This window comes from Calonectris borealis, chromosome 1 (assembly GCF_964195595.1).
Source record: "Calonectris borealis chromosome 1, bCalBor7.hap1.2, whole genome shotgun sequence".
Classification (NCBI taxonomy): domain Eukaryota; kingdom Metazoa; phylum Chordata; class Aves; order Procellariiformes; family Procellariidae; genus Calonectris; species Calonectris borealis.
Window position 1 is genome coordinate 86121332 of NC_134312.1, and position 22033 is coordinate 86143364.

The following is a 22033-nucleotide window of genomic DNA, read 5'->3' on the forward strand; positions in this document are numbered from 1 at the left end:
GACTTTCTCTAGAGCTCCAGGAAAATATGGGAGGGGGGATATCAACAAGATGGGAAGAAAGAGAAAAACCTCAGTAATATTGCTTATTGTTTGGAAGATGCAGTATCAGGATTACTGAAGAAGATAATTGAAACTAAATATGTATATTTCATTCAAAGTACTAGCGAGAAAAGGATCAGATTGGACTATCTGTTCTCTACCCAAGCCTGATGGAAAAATCAGAACAAGGGGAGGGGCATCAGTCTCTCTAGCCTCTTCTCGCTTAACTCACTGAGCACTAACACACTGTTCTGGGACAGCTGACGGGCCATGCTGACTGTTTTGCTTGCTCTTTTACCTGGTGAGAAACAACAGATCCATCTGCAGCACAGCTCTCATCCAGACCATGCAAGACTGGTGTGAGGTAAAGGACACTTTTTGGCCGTCATTTGTACTTCTTCTCCTCCCTCTCTCTTTTTTCTCTCTCACTCATGCAGGTGCTGGGGTTGGAAACCTCATCACACAGTGGCCAGAAGAAATGCTTAAGAGAGCTGGAGATACTGTGGACATCTCCTGCTACCAGAATTATACCACACTTGCCTATATGTTCTGGTACCAGCAGCCTCCAATAAATGGTCTGAAGTTAGTAGCCAGTACTTCTACATGGATGCAGAATTCTTACGAGGAAGGTTACAGTGAGGCCAAGTTTGAGATAAACAGAGACAATAATCACTCAGTGATGACTATCAAGAATGTGACATCCAAGGATGCAGCCATGTATTTCTGTGCTGCGAGTGATCACACAGTACAGCAAGGGGGTTGAGCACTAAGATAAAATCCCCGCCTTGCCTGAGTGAGAGATGGAGTCTCTGAAAAATGTGAGTGAGACAGATTGGAGAGGGACAGAGGAAGAGCAGAAGTAAAACAAGGAAATAGAGCCAGGACTTTTTGGAGGGAAGAGGCACAGACAAAGCAGTGCAGCAGCATCTAGCTTCAAAGACAAAAAGCCTTCAGAAATACAAACCCATAGATCAGCAATAAGAATTGAGGCACTGCTGATGTGGTTAGTGAAAGGCAGCAGATACTTCTTAGGATTGGTGCACAGACATGTTCTGGGCCACTAGTTCCCCATGGACCCCACCATAGCACCAAGAAAAGAGTATAAAGCAGAAAGAGGATTCTTCCACATACTGATGATCCACCCAAAGACAGAGGTGCCCAATGAGAGATTGGTTGGTGTGGGAGGAGAGCGCAGCCTCTGATTATGGACATAGGAGGATGGCAGCAGTACAGGTGGGAGGAAACATACCCAGGGGACCAGGCATACCTTCCATTGTGGAAGGGACAGCCCCTTGGCAGCTTTACAAGAAACAGTGTGCCTTGCAGCACTTTCATTTATCTGCTCCACACACCACTTAATTGCAGGATCCCTCTCTTCCTTGCCACAGAAATGCATACAGTTCTGAGCTGAACCAAGGCATCTCTTCATGGCAAAAAAACCTCATGGGCAGGGAAAGGCAACCACAAAAAGCTGCCATCACCTGGTACTCCCCTTGTAAGGGACAACTGAAGGCAGAAATTGCCTCCTATTTTGCCTCTGTCTTCATTGCTTGCAGAGATGAGCTTTTGATGAACTAATTGCTCTTCTGTAATAGGCCTGAGAAAAGTGAAGGCAGGGTATTATTAGCATTCCCCCACCTACCATTGCCTGTCTGTGCTCCTGATTTTTATCATATAACCTAAGACTTACCTTTTCTTCAAAGGAAGGGAAACAGCACATAAAAGAGTAAAAGGTATCTTTAAGAAAGTATGGCCACTTGTGTATTTTGGGCTTCTGTTTTTAGGTCATGTCTTTGACATTCTGCATACTATCGAGCACCGACCAATTGTTTGTCTCATATGCTCATATGGAAGACATAGCATATGAACCACATAACTATCATAGGGAGCAAATGTATTATGCTGCTCACCGATGTGGCAAAACTGGGTATGCTGAAGTGAAACAGACTATTTGATTACACCAAAAAAGGAGTGGAGGTGATGAGAATAGCTGCTGAGAGCAAGGAGCGGGAATCAGCTGGGAGCAGGTCCTGTAAAAGATCCTGTCCTGGTTTCAGCTGGGATAGAGTTAATTTTCTTCCTAGTAGCTGGTATAGTGCTGTGCTTTGGATTTAGGATGAGAATAATGTTGATAACACACTGATGTTGCTGAGCAGTGCTTACATAAGTCAAGGACTTTTCAGCTTATACTGCCCTGCCAGCGAGGAGGCTGGAGGTACACAAGAAGCTGGGAGGGGACACAGCCAGCACAGCTGATCCAAACTGGCCAAAGAGATATTCCATACCATATGACATCATACTGAACAAAAAAACTGGGGGAGTTGGCCAGGGGGGCGTGGCCACTGTGAAAACAAACTTATCAGTAGACTTCAACATTCAGCAGACTAATGAGCTGGCTATTGAGCTGTGCAAATTCCAGGTGGTAGTAGAAAACCACAGAGATCTCTAGTGGTCATTGCGATCTTGAAGTTCTGCAGTCACAGTTCCCTATTCCAGCTCTGAAGTACAATTTTCTCCTGTGCAGTACTACTTTGCCAGCTTGAAGTGGCACTGCACAAAAAGCAGCTATTCTAAGAAGTTTCTCATGAAACTCTAGTCCTTATCGCACTCCCTGTCCTCATACTTATTCTCCTTCATCTTCTGCTGTAGAAGGTGGCAAGAGAACTATAGCTACAGAAACCATAGTCAAAGGTACTTGTTTTAGATGCTCAGCAGTGACATCTCAGGCACATCTATGTAAATAGCTGTATATTCGTAATGAATAGCACTTTGTCAATAATAGGCTACCTGCAGTCTAGAGGTTATCCTGGCTACTTAGAAGATAGGATGGTGGAAGGAGGATGTAAAGTCATATCTCTATGCAGATAATGATGCTATACTATGTGATGTGGCCATCCTGCAACTACTGGGAGGGTTTCGTAGAATCGGAGAGTCGGAGAATCACAAAATGTTGAGGTTAGAAGGATCCTCTGAATGTCACCTCACCCAAACCCCCTGCTCAAGCAGGGCCACCTAGAGCCAGTGGCCCAAGACTGTGTCTAAGGAGCTTTTGAATATCTCTAAGCATGGAGACTCCACAACCTCCCTAGGCAACCTATTCCAGTGCTCAATCACCCTCACAGTAAAAAAGTGTTTCCTTGTGTTCAGAAGGAACCTCCTGCGTTTCAGTTTGTGCCCATTGCCTCTGGTCCTGTCACTGGGCACCACTGAAAAGAGCCTGTCTCCATCCTCTTTGCACCCTTCCTTCAGGTACTTATATACGTTAATCAGATCCCTCCTAAGCCTTCTCTCTCTAGGCTAAACAGTCCCAGCTCTCTCAGCCTCTCTTCCTATGTGTGGTGCTCTAGTCCCTTAATCATCTTTGTGGCCCTTTGTGGACTCTCTCCAGTATGTCCATGTCTCTCTTGTACTGGGGAGCCCAGAACTGGACACAGGACTCCAAGTGTGGCCTCACCAGAGCTGAGTAGAGAGGAAGGATCACCTCTCTCAACCTGCTGGCAATACTTCAATGCAGCCCAGGATATCATTCGTCTTCTTTGCAGTAAAGGCACATTGCTGGCTCATGTTCAACTCGCTGTCCACCAGGAGCCCCATGTCCTTTTCTGCCACACTGCTTTCCAGCTGGGTAGCCCCCAGCATGTATTGGTTCATGGGATTATTCCTGCCCAGGTGCGGGACTTTGCACTTCCCCTTGTTGAACTTCATGAGGTTATTGTTGGCCCATTTCTCCAGCCTGTTGAGGTCCTTCTGGATGGCAGCATGACCCTGTGGTGTACCAACCACTCCTCCCAGTTTGGTGTTGTCTGCAAAGTTGCTGGCCCATCATCCAGATCATTAATGAAGATGTTAAACAGAAGATGTTTCCCACCACAGCTGCTGTTTCTCAAGCTTCCTGTGAGACGAGAACTGACTCAGAACAGAAATAACAGGACAGAAAACCTTGTGTTAATCGTCCAATACAGACATTGGATGCAGAAGATGAATATTTGGGAAGCAATATTGTTCTTTAGTGGAACAGCTTGGGCCAAATCAAATGGCCTCTACAAGAAGCTTGAGTAGACACAGGCTGGAAGAGAAGGGAAACAAAGGGAAGGAAATATACGTACATAGGATGGTATAGCATCACTATCGACATAGGGATGGGTATTGGGTCTGGCTGGGATGGAGTTAACTTTCCCAATAGCAGCCCTCATAGTGCTGTACTTTGTATTTGTAGCTAGAAAGATGTTGATAAGATACCAGTGTTTTGGCTACTTTTGAGCAGTGCTCGCATAGCATCAAGGCTGTCTCTCCAACCACTGCCCCCCCCGCCCCCGCCCTGCCCCTGCTCCAAAGGCTGGGAGTGGGCAAGAGGTTGGGAGGGAACATAGCCAGAACAGCTGACCCAATCTGACCAAAGGGATATTCCATACCATATGATGTCGTGCTCAGCAATAAAAAGCTAGGAGAGAGGAAGAGGAGAGGGGACATTCATTATTAAGGCATTTATCTTCCAGAGCACCGCTACGTGTACTGAGGTGCTACTTCCCAGCAAGTGGCTGAATATCGCCTGCTGATGTGAAGCAGAGAAAAAATCTTTTTGTTTTCCTTTGCTTCTGCACGCGGCCTTTGCTTTTTCTTTATTAAACTGCCTTTATCTCAACCCACGAGTTGTTTTTCATCTTATTTTCTCTCCCCCCACCCTCCCTCCCCCACTGAGGAGGTGGAGTGATAGAGGGGCTTGGAGGGCACCTGGCAGCCAGCCAAGATAAACCCACCACAGGATGTGATTTTACACATCCTCTCCCTCCCTCTTAGTACACAGATATGACCTGAAAAGGGGCTGTTGCTTAATTTTAGGGGTTCATGGTCAGAAGACTGAATGTTTATGAAAAGGACTTCCTAGTGTCCCTAAAACAAATCTGTAAAGCTCCGGGCATCTCTGTAGTTCTGCCTGCTTCTTTGTAGATTCTTCTTCATAGCTGCTTCTTCTGTAAACTCTAAAGAAGAATCCAGGACTGATGTAAGTGATACAATCATTACTCTCCTGTGAAATTCCCCCACTAAAATGATACCTTGTTAGAAAATATGTCCCTAAATGTCTCTTGCTTGCGAATTTTCAAGCTTGGCCCATGAAGTCTCCTATAAGAGACATGGAAATAAAAATCAAGGCACTATCTTTCCTCTTGTATCTCCCTCTCACTCATTTGAATTCATGGCTTACAAGGCCTTTCCTTTTGACAGGTTACAGATGAACATTAAAGTGGGACAAGACTGGTCTCTGCTGGCATGTCTTGGAAATTGCCTTATGAACATGCCCTGAGGAAATGTTAATACCACATAGACACACTCCTTCAAAATTAACACAGAGGTGATTTGCTTGTTTTTAAACGAAAGACACCATATGGGAGACAGTCTGTTAGTGACAGTAAGGACACTAATGGAGCTGTAGACTGGAGAAAGAGACAGAATAATCTTAAATGAATTTTAGTAGAATGGTTTTAGACCCTGAATAACAGTGCTGAGATCAGAGGGAGACTAAGACCAAGGTGGGCAAATAATAGCCCACTATTAGTGTTATTATTTAGGCAGAGCCAGACAAATAAAATACTAAATGTATTTTTAAAAAGTTTTCAATCTAAACAGAGACAAATGTCTGCAGTAATTCCCATAATTAGTGACTTAAACACACAGTTTTGCTGTTGTAGAAGAGAGGATACTGTAGGGGCCCCTGAGATCACCTGTCCAATATCTTGCCTTCTGTAGTCCTATGTCTTGGTCCTAAATATTTCAGCATCGTCTGTGTTTCTCATTCCCTTCTCTGGGACACTAACAGCTGTTCCCATCTGAACAGGCTGTGTAAGAAACGATGAGTTCTTCTGTGATATCTGAAAAGAAGAGAAAATAATTTGTGATTTTCCTAGTAGAATTACCGTGTTTCAAAGTATTGTGTCCTGTACATAGAGTCTATTTTTTATATCAAGACAGACTGAAGTGAAACCATTAAAAAGAGCAATATGAACAACATGTTTATTGCAGGTACTTGGTCATGTTGCTGACTATGTGTTGACCTTTTATGTGAGAAGACTAGGCCAGTATGGGCTGCGTATGCCCCAAACCTAAAATGGTTTGTTCACATGCCTGTCTTTCCCTGTACTGCCTCAGTATGTGCTGGTACACACAGTCTCACTGGCACAGATCTTTCCCTCTTGGGAGTGACATCATACCTGGACAAACCTATGGGGGAAAGAAAAATACTGGTTTGTGTCTCCATTTAGTTATGTGTAAGGGAGGGAGATAAAAGTATCCTGTTACCTGTCACTGCCAGTCCTCACCCCCTTCAGACAGTCTCCAAAATGAAGGCATGCTCTTATTTGTAGCTGAAGCCTTTTCATAGTCAGGGTCACAGGCACCTGGAAGAAGATTGTACTTCTGCTTCTTGTAACAGGGCAGTCAGAGGAATACAAACTTAAGAGATCAGCATCTTACTTCCCTCCCTTTCAGAGCAACCGTGACAAGTGCAGCACAGACGAAAGAGGATATTTACAATCAGGCCAGGCTACAAACAGAAACACCAGTCTGTAGCAAGCAAATCGCTCTCAGTGCAAACCAGTTACTGCGGGCTTGAGGTCTGTTTATCATCCTGGGGCAGAAGAAAAAAAGAGTGAAAGACAAGCAGCATGAACACTGCCATGAAGTTACCAATCGAAAAATAAGTGCATTTAAAACCAGCTAATAAAAGAAAAAAAATATTACTTTTTTGTCTATAGGAAAAAAATGTCAGGATTATAAATTCAGGGATAATGGATACACTAAGAGGTAATCAGACCACCACACAGAAACAGCAATGGCAGAGGAAGGATGTGGCCTGTGGTTCCCATGGTAATCTTCCATGGTGAATGGGTGACAAAAATGGGAGGGCAGAGCCATAGGTGGGATTGTTTTTGTACAAGGTTGTATCATTGTGGGGACAGGTGATCCACAATGATACATTCCCCACGAGGCCTTTACAAAAACCCGTATGTGCATAGGCCTTGTGGGAGAGTGTGTTAAGACAGCTACAGAGAATTCTGCAGCATAGCGAGCATGTTCTGTCTTGGTTTTTCTTGACACACCTAGTATGCTAGGATTTGCTTTCATCATCTGAGAACTGAGCCTGCCCTTTCTGGAAAACAAGCCAGGAGATTTTGAGACATTGAAATAATTTTCAGCAAACCAGATTGACTGCAGATGCACCTAAAACCTATCAGAGTATGTGAAGAAAAGAATATTTTTTTTCTGATGCGATAGTGTTTTGTTCTTTTTTAACGTGATAAATGTGTAACAAAAAGAATTCTGACATGAAGCATGTGGCTCTCAGAGGCACTACATAAAATGTGTTGGGGTTTTCTCTCTTAAATAAGCCTCCAGTGTCCACTGACTGACTCATGCCTGTGAGCACAAAGGTTTTCTCTAACCCTTCTCCACACTGTCTCACTGCAGTTCTTCCTAATGGATATCAAGGGTTTGCCTGAGACCAGCCAACTGATTCTTCTGGACTCTCCTTGTGTGGATTACTTTTAACCTATCAGAAAATTGAATGGGATCCTGAAAGACTATTCAAGATGGCTGGCCTGCCATTGAAGGGAAAACAAATGGATTTGTTTTAGTTCAGTGCCACAAAGGCAAACCACCTATATGAAAGGCATGTGACTATGACAACAACAAAGCAAGTATTATTTGATTATTAACTCCACAAGTTACAGGAAGGAAGGCTTCACAATGCTTAGAGTACAAGACCGACATTAAGGAAGCTGTAGTTGTACAGGAATTATATTTGTAGACAATGACAGCCTCTACCACTTCGGGTACGTCTGCATGGTTTCTACATCTGCAAAACAAGAATAGCAGGTAATATCAATGAGATAACATGGAGATTAGAGAAAGGCTGTAAAACAACTTGTGAAATGTAGACAATAAAAATAAGTATCAAAAAACCCTGGGAAATGCTGTTATAAATGCTACAAATTATACAATGAGATTTCAAGCTGGTTTTCTGCCACAGCACTTCAGACAGAGATTGAGGGATCTTTGGGATTCCAGGTACAGTAAACATTGCTTAAGCTTCTGCTTACTAAAGTAAAACTGCAGTGCATCCCTTTTCTTAGCTTATGACACAACACTTTGTCACCGTGACCATCAATAACATGATTTTCGGCGATGGCACAAAACTTACAGTAATGGGTAAGAAATTTTTGTTTTCTCTTTTAAATCATTTCTAATTTCAGGTCTTCTCTTTAGAGAACTTCACTTCAACCTTATTCTCCCTTTCATTATTGAATTGGTGTTTTCCTGATGTGCTAGTAATCCAGTCTACTTTGGAGAATAGCCTAAGTTTAGTACTCTAAGTAGGGACACACATTTCACTTTGGAGAACTGAATTAATGCATTTTCAGTGAATAAAAAGCTGTCCATAGAAAGCATTAGGATAAGGAATGGGTTAAAAAATATGTGCATGTCATAAATATATTGTTTTAATAAATCGACATCTGCAAAAAACACTATTCCCCAAAAGTATAACTATTCTCCCTAATGCTAGTTCTCCTGGGGCTACAGGTGATTAAGGACAAGTCAATGAAAGGCTATCTGTCTGGAAAGAACTGAGTTACAGTTATACTTTGGACAGGTCTAGAAAACAAAATCAAGACTCTACAAACTTAAATTACTTTGGATCTTTTCAGGGTAAACTAAAGCATGTGTTATCTCAGATAACTGGGAAAGACAAATAAATGTACTAGCATTTTTAATTGACAAATTAGAAGCCACAAATAAATACTCAACTTTATCATAAGCAATATTAACAGCTCTCTGCAGCTGTTTAATTCCTTGTTGTTATAGAAAACAACTCTCCACAGCACAGCAAGTTTCTTTCCACAAAATAGGCTTGTCAGGATGGTGATAAAAAGATCATTTAGGACAACGGTCTCACTATTTCAGAATAGATGCTAAAAGGCCACTGAAAACCACAGGAACTGAATATGTGGTTCATTTAAATAAAAGTAGCTCTCAGGGAATGTTTCTCTCTGGGTCACACTTCTGGATTTGAACTCTCTCCAAACCCAGGGGAAAATCATGCTGATTCTAAGACTCTGATAAATAATGGTAATCTCTTCTTCTCGTTGTATTGCTCTTGGAGTCAGAAGAACGGTGTATCACACCATTCTGCTGCAGAGTAAAATGATTACAAGTGATAAAATTCAATCTCTATAGGAAAAATTCAGCGATTAGCACATTTTTTGAAATCCAGTATGAATCTGAGGTGCCTGACCTGGTGAAAATCGATACACTGATCTCTCATTGACCATAGTCAATTATGCAGCTAACTTTAATAATCATAGCTAAGAGAACAGAGGCATTAAAAGCAAAAACTTCCTTCCAGGGCAGGAGAAAGGGAGGGATGTTTAGGAACTGCTACAATGGGGATAGTGGACCAGAGTCCTGTGTTATATATTACAAGTTATTTTGTAAGTAAAAAAAAAGACATTTATTTTACAAGAGAAGAATATTAATGATGTTGAAAGGAAATGAGTAAAATAAGGAAATGAGGCTGTTCAGTTGAAAATAAGCACAGAAAATTACTCTGTCTGCGTATGGGAAATATTTTCTAACAGTACACCTAGATAAATAGATAAATGTCCTCTAAAGAAATGGTGAAAGCTGCAACAACCGATTCACCTAAGCCTGAAGCAAAAGGAGTCTGGAAGAGGTATTTCTGAGATTGATCTCACCTCGTTGGAAACACAGATGTGGTGGTGTTCCCTTACAGACCTTCCTTTTTTTTTAGGGGACCATAAATTAATATACTTCGTGTTTCTTCTTTTGCTGGTACTGCATGAAGGGAAGGTTAGTCCACAGGTTGGCTCAGAGCACTGAGAGTAGAGGAGAGGTTTTCCTACAGCTGCAAAACAGTGTGAATAATGAAAGACTGTACTTTGGCAGTGGGACAAAACTCACAGTCCTAGGTAAGACAGAAGTCAGATCTCCGTGATATATGTGATACTGGTTTAGGGGACAAGAGCATTCTTAATTATCAGCAGAATAATGATAATTTTTCATACAGCCATGAGGACAGGATTAATGCTTTATTGGTTGCTTATTAAAATGAGATGTGCTAATATGGAAGTGTAGGATTTGCAGGCACGAATTTTGAGATCCTTGTGTCCATTGGCTCTATCTTCCCTTACTAGGAACTTCATGTAGGGAAAAAGGAAGAAATAATTCTGTTTTCTCTCATTCTCCAAGAAAACATTACAGAGGTTAGGAATGAAATATCCTTCTTCAGTTTGCAAGTTTTTGCAGTTCATCTATGTAACAATCAAAATGAACATTGCAGAGGTAGAGTTTGGATTCTTGTATCTGCTGAATCAGGCAGGGACAGAGTAGTCTTGCTGGTACTTTTCTCCCCCTCTCCATAGATGGTGGGCAGGCTGCCTAAAGTTGCTTTGGGACACTGGCTTCCTCTAACAGTCCTTTTCATGACTTCTAATTCCTGAAAAGGTCTATATTCTTTTTCTCTCAGCGCACTTTTCCCCTCTATTCTTTCTCTTTTTCCCCATTTGCTTTCTCTGCCTTCTCCCCTCCCAGGAAAGGACTTAGCATCACCTATATCAAGGCATTTTGGAATCACACAGCAAAATAACCTTTTCCATCTGCTACTGCCACATCTGATAGAAATACACATTGGTGCCTGCTCCTTTAAACAGTACCATTTTAAGGAACTAAGTGGCTGGCAAGAAGAGCATAATGACACTGCGGGTTACAGTCTGATCTTGTACAGCTGTGTTTTTTAACTGTGCTACTTACCTTTGGAGTTGTCGCTGTGCTCACAGTTATAAGTAAGTAGCTGTGATTAACCCAAGTGCTCAGTGTGGAGGACACTTGAAAATTTCCATTGAGTTAATGGTATGTAGCATATACATAGATGATTTTAAAACAAGAGTAGGAGTGGATAACAAGAAATCATGAAACTGACCTTGCCGTGATGGGAATGGAAGAACTTTTTCTCGTAGGTGGGTTAAAAATGTGTGACAGGGAATGCATGAGTTTATGCATGGAAGTGATTAAGCATTGTGCCAGTGTCTGCCATGAATACTGTGGAAGATCAGAACAGAATGGGCTGTTGATAACACTTTTTTCTGATTGTCTCTGCTCTTGCTTGTACCAGTCTCCTTTTTTTCATTTCAAGCATGCTCATTCTCTAGCTGTCTTTGTCTTTCCAGTAGTTTTATCATTCTTTCTGTCTGCCTTTTCCACCGGCCACCTTCTTTGTCTTTTTTTGTTTCCGTCTGTTAAATTGCTCTTATTTTTCTTTTGGGTCCTCCCTATCTGTTTCCACATCTTCACTCACTAGCCATTTAGGCTATGAGACAATGAACTTATGTCAGAGATACTTTTAGGATAGGAAAAAAATTCATAAAGCCAAGTACTAGAAAGGACCAGTAAAAGTGATCAACCTCTCCTCATGTCCACTGGAAGGAAAGCAGAGCAGTTCCAAACCTTCTAGGGAGTTATGTCCATTACTGTCTAGTTACCTCTTCTGAAGTCTGTACAAGCTCACACATTTTCACAGAAGCACCCCAGGGATCTTTGTAGAGCAAGCAACTGACAATCATGATTAAGGCTAACAGTTGAAAGCAAACACTAAGGCTTAGGGGTCAAGATCTATGCAAGATATAAGTTTCTGCTAATTCTGCTAATTCTCTTCATTCTAGAAAGGAGGGAGTGATCAGGAAGAAAATCTACAATTTATAGTGCCTTCACACCGAAAAAAAGTAAAAGTTTTCTCTTTGGCTTCATAGTTCTCTCTGCATTTCTGTTTCCAGGTGCACTCTGCAGAGCCGGTGGGTTTATCATACTAGATGAGTAAAAAAGACACTCTAATAAAGTATATGGAAAAAAAATGGTGGCTTTTAGGGTCACTGCCTAGCTTTTAAGTAACATCTCATTGTTGCCTTGTACTTCCTTTTGACTGTAGAAGTCTGTTGTCTTTAGTCTTATATGTAGGTATTAAACTAGGACAGGGGACATATTTTGGTTTGTGAGTGTATAGAAGCTTGCATCATTTTGGGAAGATGTGTAGTTTAGGATGAAGGCTTCTCATACCTAGGATAACCTAAATAATAAATAACATAAAGAGATATTTCATAGTCTTGAAAAAGAATAGCAAGACCTAAAGCAAAACTTGTCCCAGGCAGATGCAAGTTACCTACCTAAAGTGTTCTTCCCTTCAGTGAGAAAGATTAGCTCCTTCCTTTCAAGTCACTCTTAGATGGGGGGATAAGGGGTGTGCAAGTAGGGTATCACATGGCAGTATCATTCTGAACACTGCAATAACCATTATGTCTTACTACATCTCCAGGAATGTAACGCAGTCAATTGAAGATACTTGTGCTTTATAACACAGACTCTTATCTATTAGTACAATATTACAAATACAGGCCTTATAGCACTACTGGGCACTTTTCTGCCTACCTGTTCGCTCAGCTTCTTTTCAGCTTTCCTATTCTTCTGACAGAGACAATGCTAGAAATTAAAACACTCATGCATTTCTGCACCCAGACCTTTTATGTTTCCGTGTAATGAGTGAAGACAAATGCTTTCAGTTTCCTGGTGTCTACCTATCTAATAGATACTAATTGTCAAATAGACAGTTGTTAAAAGGCCAGAGTCACACAGCACAAATACAGTACAATTTTAAGGGGTTTCTGTTTGAAGACAGTAATGGAGGCTCTGGGCCATACTTCTTTCCATTTCAGGGAAGAACGATGAAATCATACCTCCAGCAGTGGCCATCTTTTTTCCATCAAAGCAAGAGATCCAACAGAAGAGCAAGGCCACACTGGTATGCCTGGCCTCTGGTTTCTACCCTGACCACCTGAATCTGGTCTGGAAGGTGAATGGTGCTAAGAGGACAGAAGGGGTGGGAACAGATGAGTTTTCCACACGGAATGGGAGTACCTATTCATTGACCAGCCGACTGAGGATCTCAGCCCAGGAGTGGTTCAACCCTTTAAACCGTTTTGAGTGTGTTGCCAATTTTTTTAAGAATGACACACTGGAATCAATACACAAATTAATCTACGGTGATGTTGGTGAGTAAAAAATGTGTATCACCATGCTGTACAAACTAGAAAAAGGGTGTGGGTTATGATGTGAAAAACAAATATATACAACTTCTATATAGGGTGTTGTTATGGCACAAATATATACGTAGATACGTAGGTATTTGCATATGTCTTTTCATATTCCTGGGCCTCTGTATCTACATTATCGTTATACATCCATAGTTTTTCAAAGGTTTCTTCAGATTTTCACTGAGAAATCTCTGTAGTATAGTAAAATATATAGTATAGTAAAATGAATCAGGCAGTATATTGTAAACTGAAACTTCTAAAATTTGTGTTCTGTTTGTATTGAAGAGAAACATGACTTTCAGTTCATTTTTGTCTTTCAGGTTGTGCACTCACGGAAGGTATGTGTGTCTTCTCACAGGCAAATATCTTGTATGTATTTTAATTCCAGTTTTACTGATGCTAAGTACAAGCTGTGTGAGATTTCTACTACAAGAATAACTTGTACTTCCTCATCTAAGTGGTTTGTATGTTAGATTAAAAAAAAAGAAAAAAATACTTTGGGAGGGTTGTATGTGCATGCTGTATGTAGCTGTGCTTCGTTTTTTTTTTTTTTTAGCTCTTCTTTATGATTCCCTTTTGAAATAACAGAAGAAATTGTGGAACCTTCCTATAGAGTGTAATTTGCTCTTTTTATCATCTCCTTCAGCCCTTAACACTGCCTTCTGTTCGGAAGCTGCTTGCTCAGCCATGAAAGAAAAAATTTATACTTAGTCAAGTGATTATGACATCAAGATTCAGAATCCAGAATTCCGAATATTTCTTAATATCAAATTCAGAATACTTCTCATTACAAGTCACATTCCCCTCCAAACTGCAAGGATACCCATATTAAAAATTATATTTCTTTTCTTTATATATATATTTACACACCCTTGTTTTTCATCAACTTTAATGCTTCAGGAATCTTAAGGCTGAAGCAAGATCTGGCTGGTGTCTCAATATAACTGCAATTCCTTAAGAACAAAAAATCTGTAAGAATAAAAATTCTAGATACCATGTTATTCTGGACTATGTAAAATTTCCCTGATATATCAGCAGCACTCACAAGGCCACTGACAATAATGAGTGAAAAAAATTAGTATCTTGTGATTTAGCTTAATTTGAGTTCCTAAAAGGGGATTCACACGAACAGAGTAGTTTTTCAGTAGGTGTGGCAACACAATGGTTGTTCCATTTCCAATCAGGACATACTTTCTTAGCATAAAGCCAATCTCTGTCCTTCCTAGACTCGCTTTTACTTCTGGTTCTTTGAATCACAGTGTTCTTTCCCATCCCCTGCTATCTTCTGTCAACAGAGCCATTCATTTGGCTTTAGTTCCTTTGTGTCGCTTAGCTAAAGGTTTCAAGGGTTCTTATTTGATTAAAGCTACATTAGATTTAGTCTCTTGTGATGATGATAATTCAATACACAAATGATGTTTGATTTGCAGAGTCCTACTTGTGGTATGGAAATTCTCTGAAGCTCACTTACCTCATTCTCTGTGGCAAAGCTTTCCTCTATGCAGTTTTCGTGAGCAGTCTGGTGCGGACAGCCAAGGTAGGCTTGGGGCCACTTGAAGGCTGAGCTTACTCACTAGTACAAGGATCAGTGGATACAGACTAAATCTATTCTCAGCTATGGGGTTGTTCTGCACATGCTCTGCTGGGCTTTGTGCAGGCCAGTTTGGAAAATCACAAGTGATGAAATTTCCATTATTGTTTTTCCAGAACTCAAATAAAATAAATACTATCTAGCAGAGCAATTCCTTCTCAAAATACTCTTTAAACACATGGAAAAAGATGAGAATTAAGGACAACTTCTCCAGAAAGTAAAGAAGGGAAATATCAGATATATCATACTTTTTTGTAATCTTTGAAAAGGGACTAATGCCTGCAGTAAAAGTAATAAGCAGGGTTTTTGTGGAGATAGCTGGCATATATCTGAACAAAGATTTACAAAGATTTACAAAGAACAATGGGATAAATCTGAACAAATGGGATAAGTTTAACTAACTACCAGGAAATACTTTTTATCAGTAAGTTTCTCATACGGCTGAAAGATATTCCCAGTGAGGGTAGTGTAAATCTCGGCACTTGTTCCTTTAAAAGCAGGACTGGGAGGTATATTTGAAAAGTGACCTGGTAGAGTTGAGGGCGAGTATGAACAAAATCCCAATTATGTTTTTGTGTCCGTTTTCAAGGATAATAGAGGGAATAGGATTGTACTTTACTGGATCACAATCATAGAATCACAGAATGGTTTGGGTCGGAAGGAACCTTTAAAGATCATCTAGTCCAGCCCCACTGCCATGAGCAGGGACATGTTTCAGTAGATCAGGTTGCTCAAAGCCCTGTCCAACCTGACTTCGAACACTTCCAGGGATGGGGCATCCACAACTTCTCTGGGCAATCTTCTCCAGTATCTCACCACCCTCATCGTAAAAAATTTCTAGCTTCTTTAGGTAGCTTCCTAAAACTACCCTGTATCAATTTAAAAACCAATTGCCCCTAGTCCTGTCACTACAGGCCCTCATAAAAAATTTCTCTCTATCTTTCTTATGAGCCCCTTTGTATATTGAAAGGCCACAAGATGGTCTCCCCAGAGGCTTCTCTTCTCCAGACTGAACAAACAAAGGCTCTCTCAGTCTTTCTTCATAGGAAAGGTGTTCCATCCCTCTGACCACTTTTGTGGCCTTCCTTTGGCTCCGCTATAACAGGTCCATGACTTTCTTGTCCTGGGCACCCCAGAGCTGGATGCAGTACTCCAGGTGGGATCTCACCAAAGCAGAATAGAGGGGCAGAATCACCTCTCTCGACCTGCTGGCCACACTTCTCTTGATGCAGCCCAGGATATAATGGGCTGTCTGGGCTGCAAGTGTACATGGCTGGCTAACTTGCAATTTTTCATCCACCAGTATCCCCAAGTCCTTCTCCACAGGGCTGCTCTCAAGTCATTCATTCCCCAGTCTCTACTGATCCTGGTGATTGCCCCAACCCAGGTGCCTTGAACTTTATGATGTTCATATGGGCCCACTCCTCAAGTCTGTCCAGGTCCCTCTGAATGGCATCCCTTCTCTCAAGCATATCAGCTGCACCACTCAGCTTGGTGTCACCTGCAAACTTGATGAGGGTGCACTCAATCCCACTATCAATGAAGGTATTAAATGTTATCAGTCCCAGTACGGACTCTTGAGGAACACCACTCATTACTGGTTTCCACTCGGACATTGAGCCATTGACTGTAACTCTTTGGGCACAGTCATCCAGCCAATTCCTTACCCATGTAACAGTCCATCCGTTAAACCCATATCTCTCCAATTTAGTGGCAAGAATGTTGTGGGTGACCATATCAAAGGCCTTACAGAAGTCCAGGTAGATGACGTCTGTAGCTCTTCCCTTGTCCACTGATGCAGTCACTCCATTATAGAAGGCCACCAGATTAGTCATCTAACACACAAAGTTGTGGGTAAAGACATTAGTTCAGTACGTAAGTAAATAATTTGTATCGGTTAAGACACTTCCTTGGTACAAAAAGGGGAGAAAGCATGGTCATTTCTGTTAATGCTCTCAGAAAACACAACAGTTGGGACATTGATAAATATGGTCTACTATTTCCTAGATTATTGTATTTGTTCCTTTTTCTTGGGTTGTTTTTTTTTTTAATTTGTTTATTCTGTTTTGTTTTCAATTAGGCTGGTGGCAAATTATAGAGAATAAATGAAGAATCCTCTTCATCACGTCAGCAGAAACACAGCAAATTACCTTTCCATAGCAAAGGATCTATGCTTCTGTCTAAGAACTTCTGAATATTATTTCTTGGTGGTTCTCTGTCCCCCCTCCTGTTCTTCCCACTTTGTTGTAATCACTGCTGGGTTTTTCCCTGTACTTCCACATCATACTGTATCATATCATATCGTATTGTATCATATCATATCGTATAGTATCATATCTTTAAAACTAACACCTTCTTAATGCTCAGAGGCTGAGGACCCAGCTCCTTCAATTAGGAATAAAGTTTTAGCTTCTTTTCCATTCAAGAAGCATGAGTTGTTGTTTTTTTTAATTTGTTTTTTTGTAGCAATAATGTCCTACAACACAACTTCCAGTGATGTGTATTATCATAAGGAACTCGCATTAAAGAACATTCACTGATAATCCTTACAGGAATAGCTCATCTGTTATGAGAACAGCAGAAGGCTCATCCAGTACTTACACTGTGTACCAACAACTGGAGTGGGGCTGCAGGCTTCAGAGGCTTGCACACTGCAGTACCAGCGACTGGAAGCGTGAGCATCCAGGGCCAGCTAGCAAGCAGACTGCATAGAATCATAGAATCATAGAATCATTAAGGTTGTAAAAGACCTCCAAGACCATCAAGTCCAACCATCAACCCAACACCACCATACCCACTACACCATGTCCCTAAGCGCCACATCTACACATCTTTTAAATACTTCTAGGGATGGTGACTCAACCACTTCCCTGGGCAGCCTGTTCCAAGGCCTGACCACTCTTACAGTAAAGAAATTTCTCCTAATGTCCAGTCTAAACCTCCCTTGGTGCAACTTGAGGCCATTTCCTCTCGTCCTATTGCTGGTTACTTGGGAGAAGAGACCGACACCCACCCCGCTACAACCTCCTTTCAGGTAGTTGTAGAGCGCAATGAGGTCTCCCCTCAGCCTCCTCTTCTCCAGGCTAAACAACCCCAGTTCCCTCAGCCGCTCCTCATAAGACTTGTGCTCCAGGCCCTTCACCAGTTTTGTTGCCCTTCTCTGGACACGCTCCAGCACCTCAATGTCCTTCTTGTAGTGAGGGGCCCAAAACTGAAAGCAGTATTCAAGGTGCGGCCTCACCAGTGCTGAGTACAGGGGCACAATCACTTCCCTAGTCCTGCTGGCCACACTATTTCTGATACAGGCCAGGATGCCGTTGGCCTTCTTGGCCACCTGGGCACACTGCCGGCTCATGTTCAGTCGGCTGTCAATCAGCACCCCCAGGTCCTTTTCCTCCAGGCAGTTTTCCAGCCACTCTTGCCCAAGCCTAAGGCTAGTTTCTGGGAGATCCATAGTCTGTAAGTGTGGGTCCCAGTGGGTATGTGAGGTAACTGGAGGACCAGGGAGTTCAGGGCCAGTTGCTGGGTAGACTGTCTAAGGGCAGTTACCGGGATCCAGAGTGTGTGTGCGCGCATTCCAAGGAGTGCATGAGGGGTTGTACCTGTGAGTGAGGGAGTCTGTACCAGGATGTGCCGTGGGGCTGCAGGCCTCAGGGGCTCCTATGTCTAGGTCTGTTAGTGCCATCTGTGTTTGTGTGAGTGTTCTGTCTGTATTGACTTGTGTGGCTGGCATACATATATATTTGTATTGTGTGTGTGTTTGTATGGCTATTGGGAATACACACTCAGCCTTGCTAGTGGATGGACCTAGGGAAAGGGAGCTGCAGCAGCCTCACCACTATTGGGCTATTGGATTCAGTAACCCCAATAAAATAGTTAGAACTTACCTTTCACTTCTAGCCATCTTAGAGTATTTGGGACATCAACCAACCCATGCCTACTGCACAGCACTATTTAGATGGACAGTGGTACATTTTCTCAGCATTAGGAAAAACAGGCTTCCTATGTTTCATACCAACCGTGTCAATAGTTTTTGTGCCACAGCAGTTCAGAATCTGTGAAGACAGGTCCAATTTTAGACTAAATGAAGAAAAGAAAAATGGGGTGGAGGGCAGAAGGGGTGATCCTGTGGTTTTACAGTCATAAATTTACTGGGGGCAGAGGAAGGGAAAAAACTAGAAGTTTTTAGTCTTTTTTGGTATTGCCTGCAATATCATGCATGTTGGCAACTGGGAAGTATGGAAGCATCTACACACCAGCACAGCTCTCCCATTCATTTATTATGAAATTTAATCCCTACCGCTGTTACAGAAGGGCCTCACTGCTGCCTTTCTCATCACAGAAGCCAAGTCCTAAATAAGCCATGAAGACTGAGTTACTCTTCGCTCATGGTACAGAAAGTATCACAGAATCATGCCCGCTTTAAAGTGTCACTAAGATAAAATGAGAGTTTGACTACATCTGTCCTTTTCTCACTCATGAGGTGATTCCAGGATGTGCTAAGAAACAAAGCACAGACAACTGTTGGAGATGCCTACCTGAGAGTTCCGGACTACATCCATCAAAATTGACATCCTTGTTACATACACAGTGGAAGGCTAGAAGGTGATTGTCACCCAGGTAACAAATGCTAATTGACTGCAGATATGGAGAAAGTCAAAGAGATCAGCCTGGTGTGGCATGACTAGGAAGGCCAATGTTGACTTATGCTAACTGTCTAAGTTAGAGAAATATTTGAGACAAGAGCTCCTCCAAAGAATGTCTAATACTGTAGAAGACTGGCAGCAGTCAGTAATGAAATCCTGGCAGCATTCCTGTTTGTCTTCACATGGGAGGGTTTCTAGCCTAGACTTCATTGCAGCTTGTGTGTGTAGAAAAAAACATTTTGCTCAGTCCATCAATGTTCCATAAATATTTTCACCATTACAGGACAGTCTCAAGCAGGACATCCTCTGAATAGAGATCAGCAGGTTTGTGGTCATTAATGAGCAGCCACATGCCAATCATATTGTTTCATGCAATGTCTTTCTTCTCCCACACGTGGCCTTGGAAGATTCTCTCTGGTTGAGGGATGAGGAGAAATGAATACAATACCATCATAAGAAAAAATAGTAATTTCAACATGTCTACAAACACTCTTCTTGCTAGGAGAAAGTATCATGTCAGGTAAGTGAATTCTAGGAAGGAGGTTACAAGAATGTCTACTATATCTACCCTCCCACTCCCATTTTATCCTTTTGACAACATACCCAATAGGATACTCCTCAGGATGTTGTCCAGGCTAGTTTCCAGTTTGCTGTAAAACAGCATTTACACCACTACTTTTTGGGAAGTGGATTCTGTGGCCCACTTGTTAGCACTATCAGCATTCCTGCAATGTCTCCTGTGAGCATCAGTCCCTGGGATTGTCTCCTAGGATGACACTTCTTCCTGGATTTTTCACATGGGATGTTTGTATTGCTCCCTCCCATTTTTGTTATGAGGAGGGGTATATTTGAGATAGTCTCTGTGGTATTGTTATAAATATTCAGCAATTTGGTCCTGGGACCCAGGTAACAATACTAGGCAAGGAAAAGAAGCCTACACTTTTAACAAATACATGACATTGGAATTTTTTTTTAAGACAAAAAGAAAACTTTTCTATGAAAACTGGGCAACAGGGAAGTCAGGGGAAATAGGTGCAGGATGGGTGAGTTCCAGAAACCAAACTCTTCTTTAGCACAGCTTAGTGATGGCAGAAAGGGGAAAGATTCATTGTTTCTGCTTTTGTTTACAAAAGGTGTCTCAGATTGAATTCTGAAACTACGACTGAGAACAGGACACAGATAGAGATGAAAAGAGCTACTTCCTAGATAGACTGGATTCACTACATATAGTATGTCTTGGAGTAATATACCATCTGTTTCAGCATATTCTTCTGCAAAAGCACAATATTTTCTAACACAGATGAGAGCATAAAAGTTCCCTCCGTTTGTGACCTCATGAAAGGTAAAATATGTTTTCTACTGTAGAATATTAATTCATTACAGAATAAAATGCTGACACAACCAATAAAATGTGCTAAAGGGTTGATTTAGGAAACAGGGTTAAAATGATTTATTATCTTGGCAAAAGGCAGATTACAGTAATTGTTAAATCCATGCCTACTGATGGAAAGGAGGAAAAGAAGTCTCTCTTACTAGGCACATTGATAAATTAAATCACACTGTATTTCGTGTGAGATCTGAAAAGTAGGACAAAACTATGAAGGATTCTTCAATTTTACTGTGATCCCTGAACTTAAAAGCATTAGAGAGAAAAGAGTTTTTTAGGAAAGTAATCATTACACGCCTTCATTAGTCTTACAGTCATTGCTTGGCATTCACTCTTCATATTGTGTTAGCCTAGCAGAACCTGTCTAGACTAGACAGCTAGTCTAACAATTTTGTATTCCTATTTAAAATACGTACAGCAAAATCAGGAAGGGGCAAAGCTTTAGAACATAGTCCATTATATTTGCCTGTGTGACTGGCAAGAAGAGGAGCTCTCTTCCATTTCTGGTATCTGTCATCTAAGCAAATCCTCACACACCTGCTACTAAAAATAGGCTGATTTCTAGCCAAAATAGATGCAGAATTCAAGGGTGGTAGAGAAGGGAACAGAACACTAGCCAGATGAAAAGTGACACCCTTTCAGAAGAGGTATGGTAGCTGCTTTTTCTCTCACTGTGTTCTTACTCGAGATTAGCTTGGTGACAGCACCAGGCTCATTGTGGTAGCGAAGAAAAATGTAGTCAATAGATTAAAAGTCACCTGTCAGTTAATGCATTTGTTTGTTTGAAAAGGATCTGATGATAGATTTGAGGGGAACCTGGCATATCTTTTTTAATGTCATTATCAGGAAAAAAGTGTATCTTCGTATTAGAGGACAGATGGGTATAATCCTATAAAATGGAGTAATTTTTCCTGCTCTGCGCTTGTCACTTCTTTAATCTCCTCAAAACACTTCAGAACAGGAGAAAATACCATATTGAACAAAGAGATTACAACTATTACTTATGTAGTCTCATGCTGTTTCAAACAAAAAGAACTGTTTTCTGAGAGATTGCTTTTTACAAAAATGCCTTTATGCGTCTCAAATGCACAAGGTGTGAACAAAAGGAGCACTTTTTGATATCCTCAAACAATGTAATGTCTCTGAATAATTCACATAAAGTCTGAGCATTTGCTTCCCCACTAAGGGAGGAAATTTAAGTTGATTTCTCCTTTACACA

The 22033-nt window shown here is 41.4% G+C and overlaps 1 gene segment (V, D, J or C); it reads left to right on the forward strand.

Annotated features, from left to right (window-relative positions):
- Nucleotides 1-306: 306 nt before the first annotated feature.
- LOC142088620 (T cell receptor beta constant 2-like) lies at nucleotides 307-17209 on the forward strand. The segment is given in 6 exon segments: nucleotides 307-403; nucleotides 7501-7865; nucleotides 12813-13148; nucleotides 13511-13528; nucleotides 14621-14727; nucleotides 16862-17209. Coding segments are annotated over 5 exon segments (501 nt in total).
- Nucleotides 17210-22033: the final 4824 nt, after the last annotated feature.